Consider the following 19,900-nt stretch of genomic DNA (forward strand, 5'->3'; position numbering starts at 1 on the left):
TTCCATTGACTCTCACAACCTTTCCAAGATCCCACTCAGTTACCCATTCATTTTTTCTATAATTTCCATTGACTCTCACAACCTTTCCAAGATCGCACTCAGTTACCCATTTATTTTTTCTATAATTTCCATTGACTCTCACAACCTTTCCAAGATCCCACTCAGTTACCCATTCATTTTTTCTATAATTTCCATTGACTCTCACAACCTTTCCAAGATCCCACTCAGTTACCCATTTATTTTTTCTATAATTTCCATTGACTCTCACAACCTTTCCAAGATCCCACTCAGTTACCCATTTATTTTTTCTATAATTTCCATTGACTCTCACAACCTTTCCAAGATTCCACTCTTTTACCCATTCATTTTTTCTATAATTTCCATTGTCTCGCACAACCTTTCCAAGATCCCACTCAGTTACCCATTCATTTTTTCTATAATTTCCATTGACTCTCACAACCTTTCCAAGATCCCACTCAGTTACCCATTCATTTTTTCTATAATTTCCATTGACCCTCACAACCTTTCCAAGATCCCACTCAGTTACCCATTCATTTTTTCTATAATTTCCATTGACTCTCACAACCTTTCCAAGATCCCACTCAGTTACCCATTTATTTTTTCTATAATTTCCATTGACTCTCACAACATTTCCAAGATTCCACTCTTTTACCTATTTATTTTTTCTATAATTTCCATTGTCTCGCACACCTTTCCAAGATTCCACCAATTTACTTATTTATTTCTTCTAAAATTTTCGTAGTGCCGTTGATTCTTGAAAAAGTTGCAAGATGCAACGAAAATTTTAGAAAAATAAATAAATGAGTGGAAACTTTACCAGTGAGTGTGTCAAATAATAAGGAGCTAAAAGAGAATGACTCTCCCCAGACACAATAGAATAGATTATACTCAATTCTGAAGCGTTCATTTTTCTGTCATAAAGGAGGTTATAATTAGTAAAGTTCCATATATAAGGGCAGGTACATTTGCACGGTTTAGGTAGACATAGGCATGGTTGGGTGGCTGAGAAGTTTGCCATGCAAGCAGATGTTTCAGATCCACTGTTTGGCATTTTAGACAAGTGTAGCCTCACACAAACCAGTGCCTTGTGAGTGAAATTGGTAAAGGGAAACTTCGCCGAAGCCTGTCATACACCTGCATTTCTGTGTGTGTGTGTGTGCGTGTGTGCGTGTTTGATTATGCATTTGTGTGCATGTGTGTGTTTGCATTTGTGTGTATGCGTTTGTCTGTGTGTCTGTGAGTGAGTGTGCGTGTGTGTGTTTGCATTTGTGTGTGTCTGTCTGTCTGTGTGTCTCTGTGTGTGTGTGTCTGTGAGTGTGTGTGTTTGCATTTGTGTGTATGCGTTTGTGTGTGTGTATGTGTCTGTGAGTGTGTGTGCATTTGTGTGTGTGTGTCTGTGAATGTGTGTGTGTGTGTGCATGGGTGTGTTTGCGTTTGTGTGTATGTTTTCATTCCTGTACCACTTGAGAACATATCTTTCTCTCTGTTCCATAAACTTAACAGTCCAACATACAGAGATTGAAAAAGTAAGTACCTCAAGCTTAAAAAAAAAAGATAAAACTAATTATCGCTATAATTAATTAAAACCGAGCAAAGTAGTCAATCTGATAATAACATGCGTTTCTCAACAGAACGTCCCCTGGGGTGGTGGAGGCACACAATTGTTAAAGTGTGTATATAGGTAACCATGGTAATTAAGTTTCAATGTAATACTGACAGTTAATTACCGTGTCTGTCATGGTAATTAGGTTTCAATGTAATACTGACAGTTATTTAATTGAGAATGGGTAGAGGTGGGGGTGTGACGGTTGGACGGGTGAAGGGAAGGCACCGGTGGGATTTGACCTGAATTGTATCCTTACACTAAATCATCACCATTTTGTATATCATACTAAAAGGTATACACCATTAAAAGGCATGACACTGCTGAATAGTCTGAAATAAAGTCTCTTCATTGACTTGTAAAAAACACATGTGTGTGGAGGGGGGGGGGTATATTCTTTATTCTTTTACTTGTTTCAGTCATTTGACTATGGCCATACTGGAGCACCGCCTTTAGTCAAGTATATCGACCCCAGGACTTAGTCTATCGGTCTCTTTTACCGTAAACACACCAGCATCGGTTGTCAAGCAATGTTGGGGGGACAAACACAGACACACAAATATACACACATACATATATATATATATATATATATATATACACACGACAGGTGGAGGCACAATGGCCCAGTGGTTAGGGCAGCGGAATCGTGGTCATAGGATCGCAGTTTCGATTCCCAGACTGGGTGTTGTGTTTATTGAGCAAAAACATCTAAAGTCCCGCAAGGCTCCGGCAGGGAGTGGTGGCGATCCCTGCTGTACTCTTTCGCCACAACTTTCTTTCACCCTTTCTTCTGTTGGCCTTCTCACTTAGCCAGCAGGGTGGCGTCGTTTGAAGGCTAAAACAATGCAAAGTGCATTGTGACCAGCGATGTGTAGCAACATCTGATAGCCTGGTTGGTCACGGTGATATACACGACAAGCCTCTTTCAGTTTCCATTTACCAAAGCCACTCACAAGGCTTTGGCCAGCCCAAGGCTATAGTAAAAGACACTTGCCTAAGGTGCCATGCAGCAGGACTGAACTCAGAACCATGTAGTTCGTAAGCAAGCTACAACACAGCTACACTTGTGCCTGTATATATCAGAATGAGATGGACACAAGATGACTCACAAGAATGACAGACGTGTTTCACTCTTGTTCAGGCTTGTTAATGCCTTACACTCAACTTATCACTTCTTGCTGAAAAAAAATTCATGCTTTGATAAAGAGGAAATTGAGTAAATCATTCGTTAGTACAGCATAAATTAATGCTGCGTATATACAGATGGCGATTTTAATTTCATAGTTTTTCAATTGCATATACCAAGTTTTTCTACAGCCCAGCAAGGCTTTTGCAACGTCAGGGTATGTATTTTTCACTGTTTCCTGTATATTGATAGGAAATAGCGAAACCAACCCAAATCAGACTGCATCTTGGTGTAGCTTGCCAGCTCTGGTCAAACCATTCCATCCATGCCAGCATGGAAAATGGACATTAAATGAAATTATGAGAATCTGTAGAGATACACTTAAAAACTAAATGCATGGCACTGACAAGCCACAACAAAAATGAAATGCATCTGTCATTCTCATGAATCGTCCAGTGTCATTGTTCATCTCATTTTGACAAATATTGTGGTTGTAATACAAATGTGTAAAGACATTTTCATCTCAAACAAATCCAGCTTTGTGTCTTTTAATAGTTCCTATGCATTTAATATGATACACGGCTGATGATTTTTATCTTATGCATTCTTTGCATAAAGCCATGGATGACTTTTCTTGTAATAAAAATAAACTAGAACAGCTATTAAGCCTATAGTAAACATTATAACTATGATAATCACATTAGTTATCATATCTAAGCTCTTTTCCTTAACGGCAATATAAACTCCACCTTGTTTGATATCTGAGTGAGCAACACCGTTTTCAATTTCTGTGACAATTCTCTGCCAAACTCCATATTCCTTGTCACCTGTTCGATACACACTGATAATGTCCGAATCAGTATCAGTAAGATTAATGCTCAAACGGACAGGGCCTTCAGCAGCAAAATTTTCCACGGGTAACAGAAGTATGAAATCACTGGCAAATCCCTCCACAATCTAGAAAAGGTTAAAGAAAAAAGAAAAGAGAAATGTATAATTTAAAGATAAAAGTCAAATTAATATCTATTTCTTTATTGTCCAAAGGGGGCTAAACATAGAAGGGGACAAACAAGGACAGACAAAGGAATTAAGTCGATTACATAACTGGTATTTATTTAATGAAAGCAAAGTCCACCTGGTGGAATTTGAACTCAGAACATAAACATGGCGAAATACTGCTAAGTATTTCGCCCAGTATGCTAACGTTTCTGCCAGCTCACCACCTTCAAATTAATATCAACATCATCATGGTCGTTCATCAATATCGTTGTTTAACATCCACTTCCCATGATTTTCTACAGGTGGATGCCCTTCCTAATGCCAACCACTCCAAGAGTGTAGTGAGTGTTTTTTACGTTCCACTGGCACAGTGGTGGTGGAAGTGGAGGGTAGTCAGGCGGCACTGGCATCAACCATGCTTAAATGGTGTGTTTTATGTTCCACTGGCACATAAGTCAGTCAGGTTGCCCTGACATCGACCAAGCTCAAATGGTGCTTTTTTATGTGCCCCCTGCATGGGGGCCTGTCAGGCAGCACTGCCATCAACCACACTCAAATGGTGATTTTTATGTGCCCCTTGCACAGGGGCCTCTCAGAAAATATCAGAACAGGAAGGTTGAGAATGGAAATAGAAAGAAAGAAAGAAAGAAAGAAAGGGGCCATGCTTGAATGGTGCTTTTCATGTGCCACTGGCACAGGAGCCAGTCAGGCAGCAGTGGCATCAAGCATCATCATTATCATCATCATCATCATCAACAACGGCAGCCCTACCATAACCCCACCACCACCACCACCACCACCACCGCATATGTTCCACCTTGAAGGCACATGACTTAGTGGTTAGGGTATTCGGCCCATGATCATAACGTCATGAGTTCAATACCTGGCAGCGTATTGTGTTTTTTGAACAAATCATTTTATTTCTTGTTGCTAGGAAAAAAAGGGTTGTAGCTGTATTTCACAAGGGGCCAGCCTTGTTACAAGCCCCTTACATGTTAATTTCATGGGCAGGCTGTTCCATTGATTGGATCAGTCGGAACCTTCCATTTCCTAACCAAGAGAGAGCCAGTTTATGTCTTCACTACCATTACCATCATCATTATCACCCCACCCCCACCCCCACCCATCACCATGACAACATCCATCACCATAACAACTGCCTCCACCAGTATTATAATCGTAACAGCGGCCACCACCACCATTGCTGCTGCTGCTGTTGTTGTTGTTGTTGTTAAGCAACAAGACCGGTAAGGGTGATTAGATGATTAGGGACTAGGGCTTAGGGGCGGGAGACCCCAGACCTTGGAAAAAAAAACTTTGGCCGTCCTGTTGTAGTCAAGGGCTCTTCGTTGACACCCGACACCACTGGGAGGTGGCCCTCGAAGTCGCTGGAAATGGAGATCTCCAGGTCCAAATTCTTGAACGGCTGCTGCGACTGGTAGAAATATTCAGTTGCCACATCAATCAGATGATCAATCATCATCGTCATCACCATCAGCATCATCAGCATCATCAGCATTTGACATCTTTTTTTTAATGCTGGCATGGGTTGAATAGTTTGACAAGACCAGATAAGCCAGTGGGGCTCTGCTAGGTTCTGTGTCTGTTTTGGCATGGTTTTTACAGCTGGATGCTCTTCCTAATGCCAATCATTTTATAGAGTGTAGGGCAATGTAGATCAGAGGAGGGCATCATAGATGTGTACAGGCATGGAGAGCTTGTGGGTGGGAATATGAGGGCGAGCGAATGGGGTATGTTTCAGACGGTGATCATGAGTGGGGTTGAAAAGATTGGTTTTGGGGGATTTCTGACAGAGGACACACTATTTATAAGATTGGGTTTGGCCATAAAGAACATACTTGTATGCATAGATGGCCCTGATTTTACTTAGCTTATGCATCTTCTCAAGCCACAGAAAATCAAGAAGGAGTCGGAGGATCTAGTGTGTGTTGTTTAATATCAGGTCACCTCAAACCAGCAGATCAGAGATGTTCCAGCTATGAAAATCTTGATTTTATTCCTAGCATATCTGAAAAAACATGATCTAATGTGTCCTTCCTTATTATTGTTCAGTCTCAAATCAGCCTAAAACCAGCAAACCTGAGATCAAGGGTTTTCCATCAGTGACCATCCTGCCTTTTATTTATAATCTATCTTTAAATATATTATTTACATTATTTACATTTCACGAATATTTGTCCTCATCTTGTTTCTTGTTAACACAACGTTTCGGCTGATATACCCCCCAGCCTTCATCAGGTGTCTTGGGGAAATTTCAAACCTGGGTTCTCATTCCTAAGGTATTTTGTGATGTTATTATCATGATTGTTATTATTACTCAGGTCACTGCCTGGAATTGAACTTGGAATCTTGGGGTTACTAGCCCACGCTCTTCACCACTACACCTTGTACCCAGGATCAAAATTTCCCCAAGACACCTGATGAAGGCTGGAGAGTACATCAGCCGAAATGTTGTGTTAACAATAAACAAGATGAGGACAAATATCCGTCAAATGTAAATAATGTAAATAATATAATCCTCATCTCTTAAATATAGAACTGTATTATAAATACATTACCTAATGATACATTCCTTGTAGTTGCCATTTATTTCCAATTGCAACCATCTTGTCTTTTATTCAGACATGGTATGCCTAGGACTACATTATCTAATGGGTCTGTCTTTGTGTTGTTGTTTAGCCCCAGGTAAGCTTTAAACCAGCAAAATTATGATCAAAAGTGCTTCGGCCATGGTTATCATGTCTTTTACTCAGACATATTATGTCTACAACTACATAAGTCCTTCTATGCTGTCGCTGTTTCACCTCAAGTCAGTGCTTATCTAGTGGCACTATGATCATCATATTCCCCCCCATGACCATTCCTAGAAGTCTCTTCAAGATTACACTACTCATAGTATAAAATTACCTTTGCGGCAATCTTTCACATGGGCCAAAACCTAATAGAATTTCCTTAAAATAAAGTATTTGGAAGACGTGTCTTACTGGAAGTCTCTTCCGTTTTTCTTTCAGCCAATCATTTCCTTCATCACTTCGCCAACTTGCCATCTGTAAGCTCAGTAGTTTATCCAAGGTGTTTGGAGGAATATACAATGCTGCTTTACTGCAAAAACAACAAATGAATTATATATAAATCAAATGGAAATTGTAGTTAAGACACCCATGCCGGTGACACGTAAAAAGCACTGTCTGAACATGGCAGATGCCAGCGCCGCCTGACTGACGTCTGTGTTGGTGACAAGTAAAAGCACCAACCAATCATGACCATTGCCAGCCTCGCCTGGCACCTGTGCCGGAGGCACGTAAAAAGCACCCACTACACTCTCGGAGTGGTCGGCATTAGGAAGGGCATCCAGCTGTAGAAACACTGCCAGATCAGACTGGAGCATGGTGTAGCCTTCTGGATTCCCAGACCCCGGTCAAACCGTCCAACCCATGCTATCATGGAAAACGGACGTTAAACAATGATGATGATGCTGATGATTAGCTGAATTAGAGGTTAAAATAACTGTCTAAGGGATAAAAGCATCCATTACTCTACCGGTATATTACCTATGTTTAACCATGGGCATACATATGCAAGCATATTCATCATCATCATCATCATCATTGTCGCTTAACATCTGCTTTACATGCTGGCATGGGTTGGACGGTTTGACTGAGGACTGGCAAACCAGAAAGCTGCACCAGGCTTCAATCTTGATCTGGCGGAGTTTCTACAGCTGGATGCCCTTCTTAATGCCAACCACTCCAAGGGTGCTTTTTATGTGCCACCTGCACAAGGGCCAGTCAGGCGGTATTGGCATCAACCACACTCAAATGGTGCTTTTTACGTGCCACTGGCACTGGACCAGTTAGCCATCACTGGCATCAACCATGCTCGAATGGTGCTTTTTACATGCCAGTGGCACAGGTGCCAGTCAAGTGGCACTCTCATCGTCCACGACAATGACTTCACTTGACTTATTATGCTCATAAATTATAAAGACAAGGATAAACATGAGTTTATCAAAAAACAAAATTTAAAGAAGACAGAAAATGGAGAAATATCAATGAACAGCAATTAATTTACACCAATTATTATTTATTAATTCAATGCAAATAACCTGCATCTCATCTAACAGCTGTTTCTGCTTCCAATGTTCTATGGTACTGCTATTGATATGCTAAAAATATTTATCATATTTTGATAATAAAACCGATCTGAAACATGGAGCTTCATCAGAGTGAAGAATAAATAAAGAAGAAGAGTATAAAGAAAAAAGGGAAAAGTTGAATATAGTTGTAATCGTACCATTTTGCTTGCGTATTCCTTTGGGACGTTTTACTTAACATCCCATTTGTAAATTTCTGCTTTGGAGAACTTTTGTCTTCAGTCATCTGGACTACTACTCCCAGCTGTGGTCCCCACAGAGTGTAAAACTAACTGCAGAACTAGAAGTGTCCAATGCCATTTCACAAAGATACACTCAGTAAAACACATTGGCTACTGGGAGAGATTGAGGGAACTGGGACTCTACTCCCTGGAGAGGAGATAAAGAGATATACAGTGCTATACATGTGGAAAATAATGGAGAGTCTGGCTCTAAATTGAAATCTACAACAATCCCCAAACAGGACAGCACTGCACAGTACCAAAGGGTATCCAGCGAGGATACGAACCCGATATTGTAATACGTCGGGATTCAAGGGACCAGGATTTTTTTAACGCCCTACCACAAAACATCAGGGATCTGCAGGGTGTAGATATGGAAGTTTTCAAAAAACGTCTAGACAGCTTTTTATCTGCAATTCCAGATGAACCCGCATCGTGGCAGGAAGCACATACAAGAGCAGCAATGGCCAACTCGCTACTTCACCAGAAGCAATACTGGAAAAATCGCCGGATGCAGTAAAGGTTGTGCACCAGCATGGCCTCAGCCACTGGCTGAAAACCATGCAAGACAAAGCTATATAGATATATGTTTACAAATATCAGGTCATCCCATAAGTTCTGTTCGATTTTACCTTTTTTAAAACTGAATGAAATTTAATAGTATTTTAGAATGTCTAATGGAATTAAAAATTATTTTTATGCATTTGTGTACATTTAAACTAATTAGATATTTTTTTACAGATTAATAGAATTAAAATTTCTTTGATTAAAACCATATCATGGAAGTACACAAAGAGCATTTGATGCACATAATACTTTATGAGTACAAAAAAGGAAACTCTGCAGCCGAAGCGACTCGAAACATACACTCAGTATATGGGAAAGAATGCTTGAATGAAAGAACTTGCAGAAGATGGTTTGCAAAATTCAGAAGTGGAGATTTCACCCTTGAAGATGAAGATTGAACGGGACATCCAGTTGAGTTTGATGATAAGCTCCTTGAGGCATTACTTGAAGAAAATCCTGCATTATCAGTTGAAGAATTGGCAATAAAGCTTAGTTCAAACTTAGCTCATCGTCATCTTCAACAACTTGGAAAGGCTCCTAAACTTGGAAAATGGGTGCCTCATGAATTGTCCGAAAGCAGCCACAAATCCAGAGTTGACATCTGCTCTTCCCTCCATTCTCATGAACTCATTCCACCCTTTTTGGATAGACTTTGACTGGTGATGAAAATAGATCTTCTATCGAAATGTTAAATGTCGTAAACAGTGGCTTGGTAAAAGGGAAAAAGCTCAACCACAACCGAGAAGGGAACTTCATGGGAAAAAGTTTCTTCTCTCTATCTGGTGGGATTGCAAAGGAGTAATTCACTTTGAATTGTTACCACCTAATGCAACAATCAATGCTCAAGTCTACTGTCAGAAATTAGAGCATTTGAACCATGTGCTGAAGAAAAAAAGACCCGCTTTAGTGAATCGAAAAGGAGTGATGTTTCATCAGGACAATGCACGACCCCACACTGCAAAGATCACATCACAGAAGATCGAAGAGCTTGGTTGGGGAAAAATTCCTCATCCACCTTATTCTCCTGACCTTGCTCCTTCAGACTACCATTTGTTTTAGAGTATACAGAATCATTTGGGGGACATAACTTTCGCAAGCCAGGAGGAGGCTGAAACTGACATTTAAGAGTTCTTTGCTTTGAAACCAAAAGAGTTTTACATTGATGGGATTAAAAAGCTTGTAAATAGATGGAAGGAAGTCATAGATAATCAGGAAAAGTACATTGATGATTAAATTTCAATTAAATATAACATTTGATCACTTGTTATTTTTTTTTTCCAAATTTGGACAGAACTTATGGGATGACCTGATATATATATATATATATATATATATATATACATATATATATGTTTTTCTCCTTGTTTTTTTCTATGTCCCTTTCTGTAGAAGAGCATAGGCTCGAAACGTAAAAGACTTTTTCAATTCCTGAGTGTTATACTAATACATCTGTTTGTTTTCTACACCCGCTGTCTTCGTCTTTTGTTTTTTTCGTAAACTCTCCCTATATATATATATATATACTTTATTTTAAGCAGCAGAAAATTCAACAAAATCTGTTACTCTGAGTTTCTCGTTGCCGTTCATCAGACAGTTTTTGCTAGAATGGAACCGATATATCAATTCAATCTAGACTCTTACAAACACTACACCTTTAAAAAGAAATGGACTTGTTTGATTGGCCCTTTAGAAAAAAACGGTCAATCTTCGAGCGATAAACAAAAAGGTCAAAAAATATATGTATATATATATAAAAAATCTTATAAAAAAATTATAAAATCCGAGGAAAAAACCTTACATTGAATAAAATACATATTGACGTTAATGAAGAAAGTATAAATTAATTCATAGAAATTAAACCTGTTATAAATATTACACTGCAATACATATTTTTATTAAAATGTGCATATATATATCAACATACACAAAAGGATGCGCACAAACGCCATACATATACAGATGTATGAATATAAATCTAAATATACACATAAATGCATGTGTACATATATTCACGCAAACCATCTCGCACGCAAGTTAAAAATGATCTATGTAGCGATTCTCATATACTGAGTAAGGGGGGGAACGAAAGAAAGGAAGAGAGAGAAAAAGGAACGAAGGAGGGGTGGGGAAAAAAACGAAATAAGAAAAAATTATGTACACAAGCTGTGTAACGGCATTATTGGCATATATGGAGACAAGTATAAACACAAGTTCGAATGGATACATACACATACAGTCGTGTATATGTGTGCTTAAGCACAAACATACTCTCACTTACACATACACAGATACGCATGCTTACAAATACATATCCTCGGCTATACACATACTTACATCAACATTCTAATTTTGACAACATTGCTTTTTTTAAAAAAACATTGCTTTTTTTAAAAGAATGGGTGCATTAATAAAAATATATACGAAAGACATATAAAATAAAATATAACACCCTATTTTGGATCATTTATAAATAATCAAGGTAATATAAATAATCAAGGTAATCCTATACAATACAATAACATGAAAACAAAGTTGAAGGTTTTTCCTGATGTATATGTAGAAACATAAGACTTTGCTATACGGATTAAGATCCGCATAGCTTGGAAACAAAATCCATCGTAGCGCTCATCGCTCAAGAGTCAAAATCAAAATTTCAAAAATCAAAAATACAAAATATATACTCTATCCATATGGTATATTTATATTCGACATTTTAAATTTAGCCGCATGCCTACATAAGTTCATTAGCTCACTTCTTTGATTCAAAGAATTATTGTCTTTGAATAAGATGTACATTTTTTCTAATAGACAAAGCTTGCACTTGAAATTAATTTTTGTATGCTCCATGCCTGTATGGTGCCGCCCTGTCCAGAATGCTCCATGTCACGTTGAAAGGTGGATCTTAATCCGTATAGCAAAGTCTTATGTTTCTACATATACATCAGGAAAAACCTTCAACTTTGTTTTCATGTTATTGTATTGTATAGGATTACCTTGATTATTTATATTACCTTGATTATTTATAAATGATCCAAAATAGGGTGTTATATTTTATTTTATATGTCTTTCGTATATATTTTTATTAATGCACCCATTCTTTTAAAAAAAAGCAATGTTTTTTTAAAAAAAGCAATGTTGTCAAAATTAGAATGTTGATGTAAGTATGTGTATAGCCGAGGATATGTATTTGTAAGCATGCGTATCTGTGTATGTGTAAGTGAGAGTATGTTTGTGCTTAAGCACACATATACACGACTGTATGTGTATGTATCCATTCGAACTTGTGTTTATACTTGTCTCCATATATGCCAATAATGCCGTTACACAGCTTGTGTACATAATTTTTTCTTATTTCGTTTTTTTCCCCACCCCTCCTTCGTTCCTTTTTCTCTCTCTTCTTTTCTTTCGTTCCCCCCTTACTCAGTATATGAGAATCGCTACATAGATCATTTTTAACTTGCGTGCGAGATGGTTTGCGTGAATATATGTACACATGCATTTATGTGTATATTTAGATTTATATTCATACATCTGTATATGTATGGCGTTTGCGCGCATCCTTTTGTGTATGTTGATATATATATGCACATTTTGATAAAAATATGTATTGCAGTGTAATATTTATAACAGGTTTAATTTCTATGAATTAATTTATACTTTCTTCATTAACGTCAATATGTATTTTATTCAATGTAAGGTTTTTTCCTCGGATTTTATAATTTTTTTAAGATTTTTTATATATTATACATATATTTTTTGACCTTTTTGTTTATCGCTCGAAGATTGACCGTTTTTTCTAAAGGGCCAATCAAACAAGTCCATTTCTTTTTAAAGGTGTTAGCGTTTGTAAGAGTCTAGATTGAATTGATATATCGGTTCATTTAGCAAAAACTGTCTGATGAACGGCAACGAGAAACTCAGAGTAACAGATTTTGTTGAATTTTCTGCTGCTTAAAATAAAGCATATTACTCTACCACTGGTATTTGAGTACTCTTTCTTTCTTGTTTCACATTTATGTGTTTACTCCGGTATATATATATATATATATAATTATATATTATATATATATATATAATATAGGTGAATTGAAGAAATGGAGCTGAACGCAGATTGAACAGAAATCGTTTTATTCATTCTACACGTGTGTTTCGAAAGGCACAAATTACCAAAATCCGATTGAATAATGGGACCATATTGTGTCTTTCTCATCAGGAAGAAAAAAGGAAATCCGTTGAAAAACAAAAAACAGAACAGAGGCAGAGCAAAAAAAACAAATCGAACTGTGCTCCTAAGAGCCCATGGCGAAACTGTTTATCAGTGTATGTTGAGAACCGGTGGCTGAAGATTCAACAGGTCAGGCTTCGGTCAAACATGTGGGTGAGGGTGTATAGATGTTTGTGACCGAGAATAAAGTTCTGACTATTTTAAGAATATTGGATGTTTTATAAGGGGCGAGAAAAAATATACTTAGAGACGTGTGTGTGTGTATACTGTTCTATATATGTGTGTGTTGGCGTAGGGTAGAAAACATTTTTTGTGTAGTGTGTGCGTTTGATCGTTCGGCTGTCAGTGGCTACTGCCGTGATAACCGTTGGGTGGCAGAAAGAAAAAAATAAAGAATTATTATATATATATTTTATGTTTTATGTGTGGTGTGTGTGTTCATCTAAGCCTACCTGACAAGGAAACCCCCCGCTGTGAAAAACAAGCCCCGTTTGTCTTACAAGAGTAATTTCCCTTGCAGTGGTTAATTGTAGATATCTTAAAATCTATTTCAGAATTTGTTACCAAGGGCTATGGGTGCCGGTCTTATTTATAAATGCTATTTAAAGGCCAGATAAGTGTACAACGCACGCGCAATGGGGGCATCGAAAAGCCGACTGTAAGAGCCCGTTTACCATCCGGCCTCTGGCAAACAAAAATATTTCTTCAATTCACCAATAATGTTTTAATTTCAATTATCCGCACCAACGCACGGTTGCAACGCCAGATGGTTGTACCTCCAACCGTGCTGTTCACTGCTGTGATTTTTGCTACTAAGGTATCGGTTAAACTTTTGATTAATCTACTACAAGATTATTCATCTTTCTATTTCACATTATATATATATATATATATATTTATGGCCCTTTCAAGTACAAAGTTTTTCTTTACTAAGATGTATCCAGGTTTATGTGGTATATCTCATATCCTTTAAGAAATTTGTCCAGGTTTCATTTGAAGCTGATAGGACCATTTATATCTTCGACATTTTGGGGGGATGATGTTAAAAAGGATAGGGCCTGTTGAGGAAAAGTAATTGTGTAGCAATGGATTTATGTGTTGTGAGCCTAAATTGAGTAAGGGACATATAGTATGTAGCCCCAGCCTTGGATGAATTCTGAATCTAATTCTAAGGTCATTTGGGAAATGCTGGCAGCATTTTCCCCACAGTGCGCAACAGAGGTAGAAATTCTCTGAATTATACTGTTGCTATGTGTGTGTGTATGTGTGTGTGTGTGTGTGGACTTTAAAAGCATGTATTGAGCATGGTTGTTGCCAGAACCACCTGACTGACCAACATGCCAGTGACATGTAAAGGCACCCATTACATTCTCAGAGTGGTTGGCATTAGGAAGGGCATCCAGCTGTAGAAACTCTGCCAGATCAGATTGGAGCCTGGTGCAGCCTCCTGGCTCACCAGTCCTCACTCAAACCGTCCAACCCATGCTAGCATGGAAAGCGGACATTAAATGAAGATGATGATGATGTGGTGGTGGTGGTGATAATGATGATGATAGGCATAAATATCATAATCCTCATTTTAACGTCCACTTTTCCATGCTTGCACTTATGTTTCCAAGCAGAGTATTATTTCCCCCATGGCCAGATATGTTTTGGCAGCAGCAGCAACAACATTAACAACTGCAAGAACAGTAACATCAACAAAGGCAGCAGTGGTCAACACCAACACCGTCAGCAGCTTCTCCAGGAGGCGCAATGGCCCAGTGGTTAGGGCAGCGGACTCACAGTCGGAGGATCTCAGTTTCGATTCCCAGACCAGGCATTGTGTGTGTTTATTGAGCAAAAACACCTAACGGCAGAGGGTAATGGTGACCCGTGTTATACTCTTTCGCCCCAACTTTCTCTCTTTCTTCCTGTTTCTCATCCCCGACTTCCTATGCAACCGCTGAGCCAGGATGCACATTCATCCATCTGTCGATGTTCTCAGTGTCGGGAGTTGACCTGCTTTCTCTTCTGCAGGTCTTACGAATAACAAAGGACAACGTTTCGGACTTCTCCCACTACAGAGGCGCGATCTTGCGAGATCTGGGACGAAGACTGCTTCACTCAACAAACAAACAAACAAACAAGCGGCAGTAACAACAACAATACTCCCTATCATATACACAGGACGTTTATTACCTTTGAATTGCGATCGTACCACCTTGCAAGCCAATCATTTTGTAAACAATAGGGAAATCCCTGACAACAATTTTTCCTTTCTGATCCCGGTTTGAGAAGTCGTTATTTCTTGTACACATGTAGTGGTATTTTCCTTGCTTGGTTATCTTGCGAGGACCAAGATCAAAGTAGGTATCAGCCTTGTTTAAAAGAGGGTCATTTCCTTTTGTGTTACCTGTAATATATGTTTGTTAGAAAAATGGTTAATATATTCAGTACTTGACCCGACAAGCCAAGCGAGACCACAGCCCCATGGCCTATGCCAGTGGGTGTAACCAGCCCATTTATGAATGCCTCTCATTCATTGGACAATAAACTTTGCTTACCCAGAATGCAGTAGCAGACGAAATACCACTAAGCATTTCACCTGGCGTGCTAATGATTCTTATCTCTTTATTGCCCACAAGGGGCTAAACATAGAGGGGACAAACAAGGACAGACAAACGGATTAAGTCGATTACATCGACCCCAGTGCATAACTGGTACTTAATTTATCGACCCCAAAAGGATGAAAGGCAAAGTCGACCTTTGAACTCAGGACGTAATGGCAGAAGAAATACCTATTTCTTTACTACCCACAAGGAGCTAAACACAGAGAGGACAAACAAGGACAGACAAACGGATTAAGTCGATTATATCGACCCCAGTGCGTAACTGGTACTTATTTAATCGACCCCGAAAGGATGAAAGGCAAAGTCGACCTCGGCAGAATTTGAACTCAGAACGTAACGGCAGACGAAATACCGCTAAGCATTTCGCTTGGTGCGCTAAAGTTTCTGCCAGCTCGCCGCCTTAATAATATAATAATAATAATAATAATAATAATAATAATAATAATAATAAAACTACTGAATAATAATAATAATAATCTTTTCTATTATAGGTATAAGTCCTGAACTTTGGGGGAGTAGGCTAGTTGATTACATCAATCCAATGTTTCAATATGTTGACTTCATTTACTTCATTTTTGAAAATGCTTGCACACAGACATAAGTTGTTTCAAATATTGATGCCATACCAGAGGCAAATGAACTCTCATTGCCGGTACTTACACAAAAGATATAGCGTTGGGGCAGGCTGGATGAACTGACTTTGTGGGCCGGATCTGACCTGTGGGCCATAGTTTGGTGATCCCTGTTTGGATGGTGCTTTTCACATGTTGCAGTCATTTGACTGTGGCCATGCTGGGGTACTACCTTGAAGGGTTTAGTTGATCAAATTGATCCTGGTACTTTTTTTATTGGCCAGGTACTTATTCTGTCATTCTACTTTTGCCAAACTGCTAAGTTATGGAGACATAATCAAACCAACACCACTTGCCAAATGGTGATGGAGGGACAAAGCAAAACAGGGTTTGGCGAACACACATTAGTCTGCAAGGGAAACTTGCTTTTCAATGACAAAATACAACAGTGATTAGTACATTCATGTTCAAAGCCAGTGGAATCAAGAATGCATATACACATCATACATCTGATTAAGACTGTTCACCATACACATAACGGTTTGCTCTACACACAAACTAACTCTGAAAGACAAGCGAGCAAGGTGGTTTAATTGATGCAGTCGGCTCTTGCTTCAACATTAACAACAGCCATATTCTTACACAGACACTCTATGTTGGGTTATGGCACACTGATCCACACCAAATGTTTTATCATTCATCACTCAAAATAGTTCCAAAGAGAAAAAATGTGAACATACCAAGATGGGCTAGTTTGGTAATGTCATCTTTAGAAAGCTCCAAGAATGAAGAATTTGTAATTTTAGTTGGATAGTTGGTGCCATAATGACCAAATGACAAAAGTTTATAAGGCACATTTTTTGATTTCTCTGAAAAATCGCTTTCTGCCAACATCACAACATTGTTACGATCGGTTCCTGCAATTCCATTTCCTTCAAAATTTTTGTTGTTTGTATTGGAACCATTCCATCTGAATGAAAAGAAAAAGAAAGAGAATACATAACTTATAACCAAATCTTCTTCACCGCCTCCTCATCATTCTCAAACTGTAGCGTTCATGTGGGGCTCAAAATACTTTAGACCTACCATGTTTTATTTTCGTGCTATCTGAGCAAAATGGCAGAGTCACAAGGGCAACAAAACTTAATCCAAATTCAACAGAATTTTGTAAGACATATAGACATTATATATATTAATATATATATATATATTATATATATATATATATATATATATATATATACACATATATGTATATATACATATATATATATATACACATATATGTATATATCATATATATATATATACATATATGTATATATACATATATATATATAATATATATACACATATATGTATATATACATATATATATATATCTATATTAAATACACATATATGATATATACATTATATATATAAATATATTATATACACATATATGTATATATAACATAATATATAATATATATATATACACATATATGTATATATACATATATATATATACACATATATGTATATATACATATATATATATATATATATATACACATATATGTATATATACATATATATTATATATATAATACACATATATGTATATATAACATATATATATATATATATATACCCATATATGTATATATACATATATATATATATATATACACATATATGTATATATACTATATTACACTATATGTAAATATACATATATATATACACATATCTGTATATATACATATATATACACATATAGTATATATACATATATATATACATATATGTATATTCCATATAATATATACATATATGTATATATACATATATTAACATATATGTATATATACATATATATATACATATATGTATATATACATATATATTACATATATGTATATATACATATATATATACATTTGATATATATACATATATATCTACATATATGTATAATATACATATATATATACTATATGTTATATATACATATATATATACTATATGTATATATACATATATGTATATATACATATATATATACAATAATGTATATATACATATATATATATATATATATATTATATATATATATATATATCATATATATATATATATATATATATATATATATATATATATAATAAAATAAATATAGGGATAAATCCAAATTTACAGGGAAAAAAATCAGATTTAGGATTAAATCCAATTTTATAGTAAAATATTATAAAATATTATTAGAGACAAAACCACTATTTTGCAAAACAAACAAGGAAAGACTTAATCAATACATAAATTTTTAATAAATAGTCAAAAAAACCGCGCCACTACAATCGTTTCTTGTCTTGATCGACAATCTTCAGGTGGACTTCCAATCAGTTCAAGACAAGAACGATTGTAGTGGCGGTTTTTTTGACTATTTATTAAAATTTATGTATTGATTAAGTCTTTCCTTGTTTGTTTTGCAAAATAGTGGTTTTGTCTCTAATAATATTTTATATATATATATATATATATATATATATATATATATATATATATATATATACAATATGTATATATACATATATACTGCGTGATCTTGGCATAGTTGGAAAACTAGGAGAATGGCTTCACGACTTTCTGAAGAATAGAAGTCAGGTGGTAGTAGCCAATGGGGCCACTTCCATTAGCACGCAAATAGTGACGGTGTTCCACAGGCACTGTTTTGGGACCACTACTGTTCATAATGGCCCTCTCAGACATGCCCTCAGCCACGCAGAGAGCCACGATCACAAGTTATGCAGATGATACAAAGTTTTCACAGGCAATACAGAACCCTGAGGACACTAAACACCTGCAATGTGAGCTGGACGAAATATACAAGTGGGCTGAAAAGAATAGCATGCAGTTCAATGCTGAAAAGTTTCAAGCTTTATACTATCAGCATGCAACACTGAATGCAATACCCAAGGAATACACTGGACCCGGAGGGATTGCAATCCCAGAGGCACAATCAGTGCGTGACCTGGTATTCACATGAGTGATGACGCGACCTTTCATGTACATGTTGCTAAACTGACAATGAAATGCAGACGGCTGGCTGGATGGATTCTTAGAACCTTAGAAAAGAGAACAAGAAACCATGATGGTCCTCTGGAAGACACTTGTCCTAAGTCACTTTGACTATTGCTCTCAGCTATGGTCACCATCCAGTGTCAAGTTGATCACAGAACTTGAGGCGATCCAACGAAGCTACACGAAGAAGATAGCCTCTATGCAGAATGTAAGCTACTGGGAAAGACTCAAGAGATTAAAATTATATTCCCTGGAGCGTAGGCGGGAAAGATATGCCATAATATACATCTGGAAGATCCTGGAGGGAAGTGTCCTGAACTTTGGCATCGAGAGTTACGCAAACGCCAGAACTGGGCGCCACTGCTTTCTAGCAACTGCTATTTGGTGCATGAGAGAGTTCGATGCAGCTGCCCTCATCTGCCCCCCCTGCCGTGAAGTTGGTTCATCTGGGACACCTGACAGGAAGAGATCCAGCTCCATTTTAAAGACATCTGTATCCACCCCATGCAGGTCTCTCAGGTTCATCGGGAGGATATTGAAGAGCTGTGGGCCTCGGAAGCCCAGGCTATCACAGAATCTTGTCCTACATCTTGATGGCAAGTTTGGAGTCCTAGGCACCACACAGTGGCGCCCAGTTCTGGCATTTGCGTAACTCTCGATGCCATATACATATATATACGTATATACATATATATATATATACCCATATATATA

General features: G+C 37.2%; 1 protein-coding gene across 1 annotated transcript in view; it reads right to left on the minus strand.

Annotated features, from left to right (window-relative positions):
- Positions 1–2,939: 2,939 nt before the first annotated feature.
- The window catches only part of LOC115217366 (protein DD3-3), a 139,093-nt gene continuing 122,132 nt past the window's right edge, over positions 2,940–19,900 (minus strand). The window contains exons 11-14 of the mRNA XM_029787043.2: positions 16,864–17,093; positions 15,121–15,334; positions 6,758–6,875; positions 2,940–3,710 (exon numbers count right to left, since the gene is read on the minus strand). Of these exons, the coding sequence (XP_029642903.1) occupies positions 3,351–3,710; positions 6,758–6,875; positions 15,121–15,334; positions 16,864–17,093 (922 nt within the window). The 3' untranslated portion in view covers positions 2,940–3,350. The remainder of the gene's footprint in view (positions 3,711–6,757; positions 6,876–15,120; positions 15,335–16,863; positions 17,094–19,900) is intronic.

This window comes from Octopus sinensis, linkage group LG1 (genome assembly GCF_006345805.1).
Source record: "Octopus sinensis linkage group LG1, ASM634580v1, whole genome shotgun sequence".
NCBI classification, from domain to species: Eukaryota; Metazoa; Mollusca; class Cephalopoda; order Octopoda; family Octopodidae; genus Octopus; species Octopus sinensis.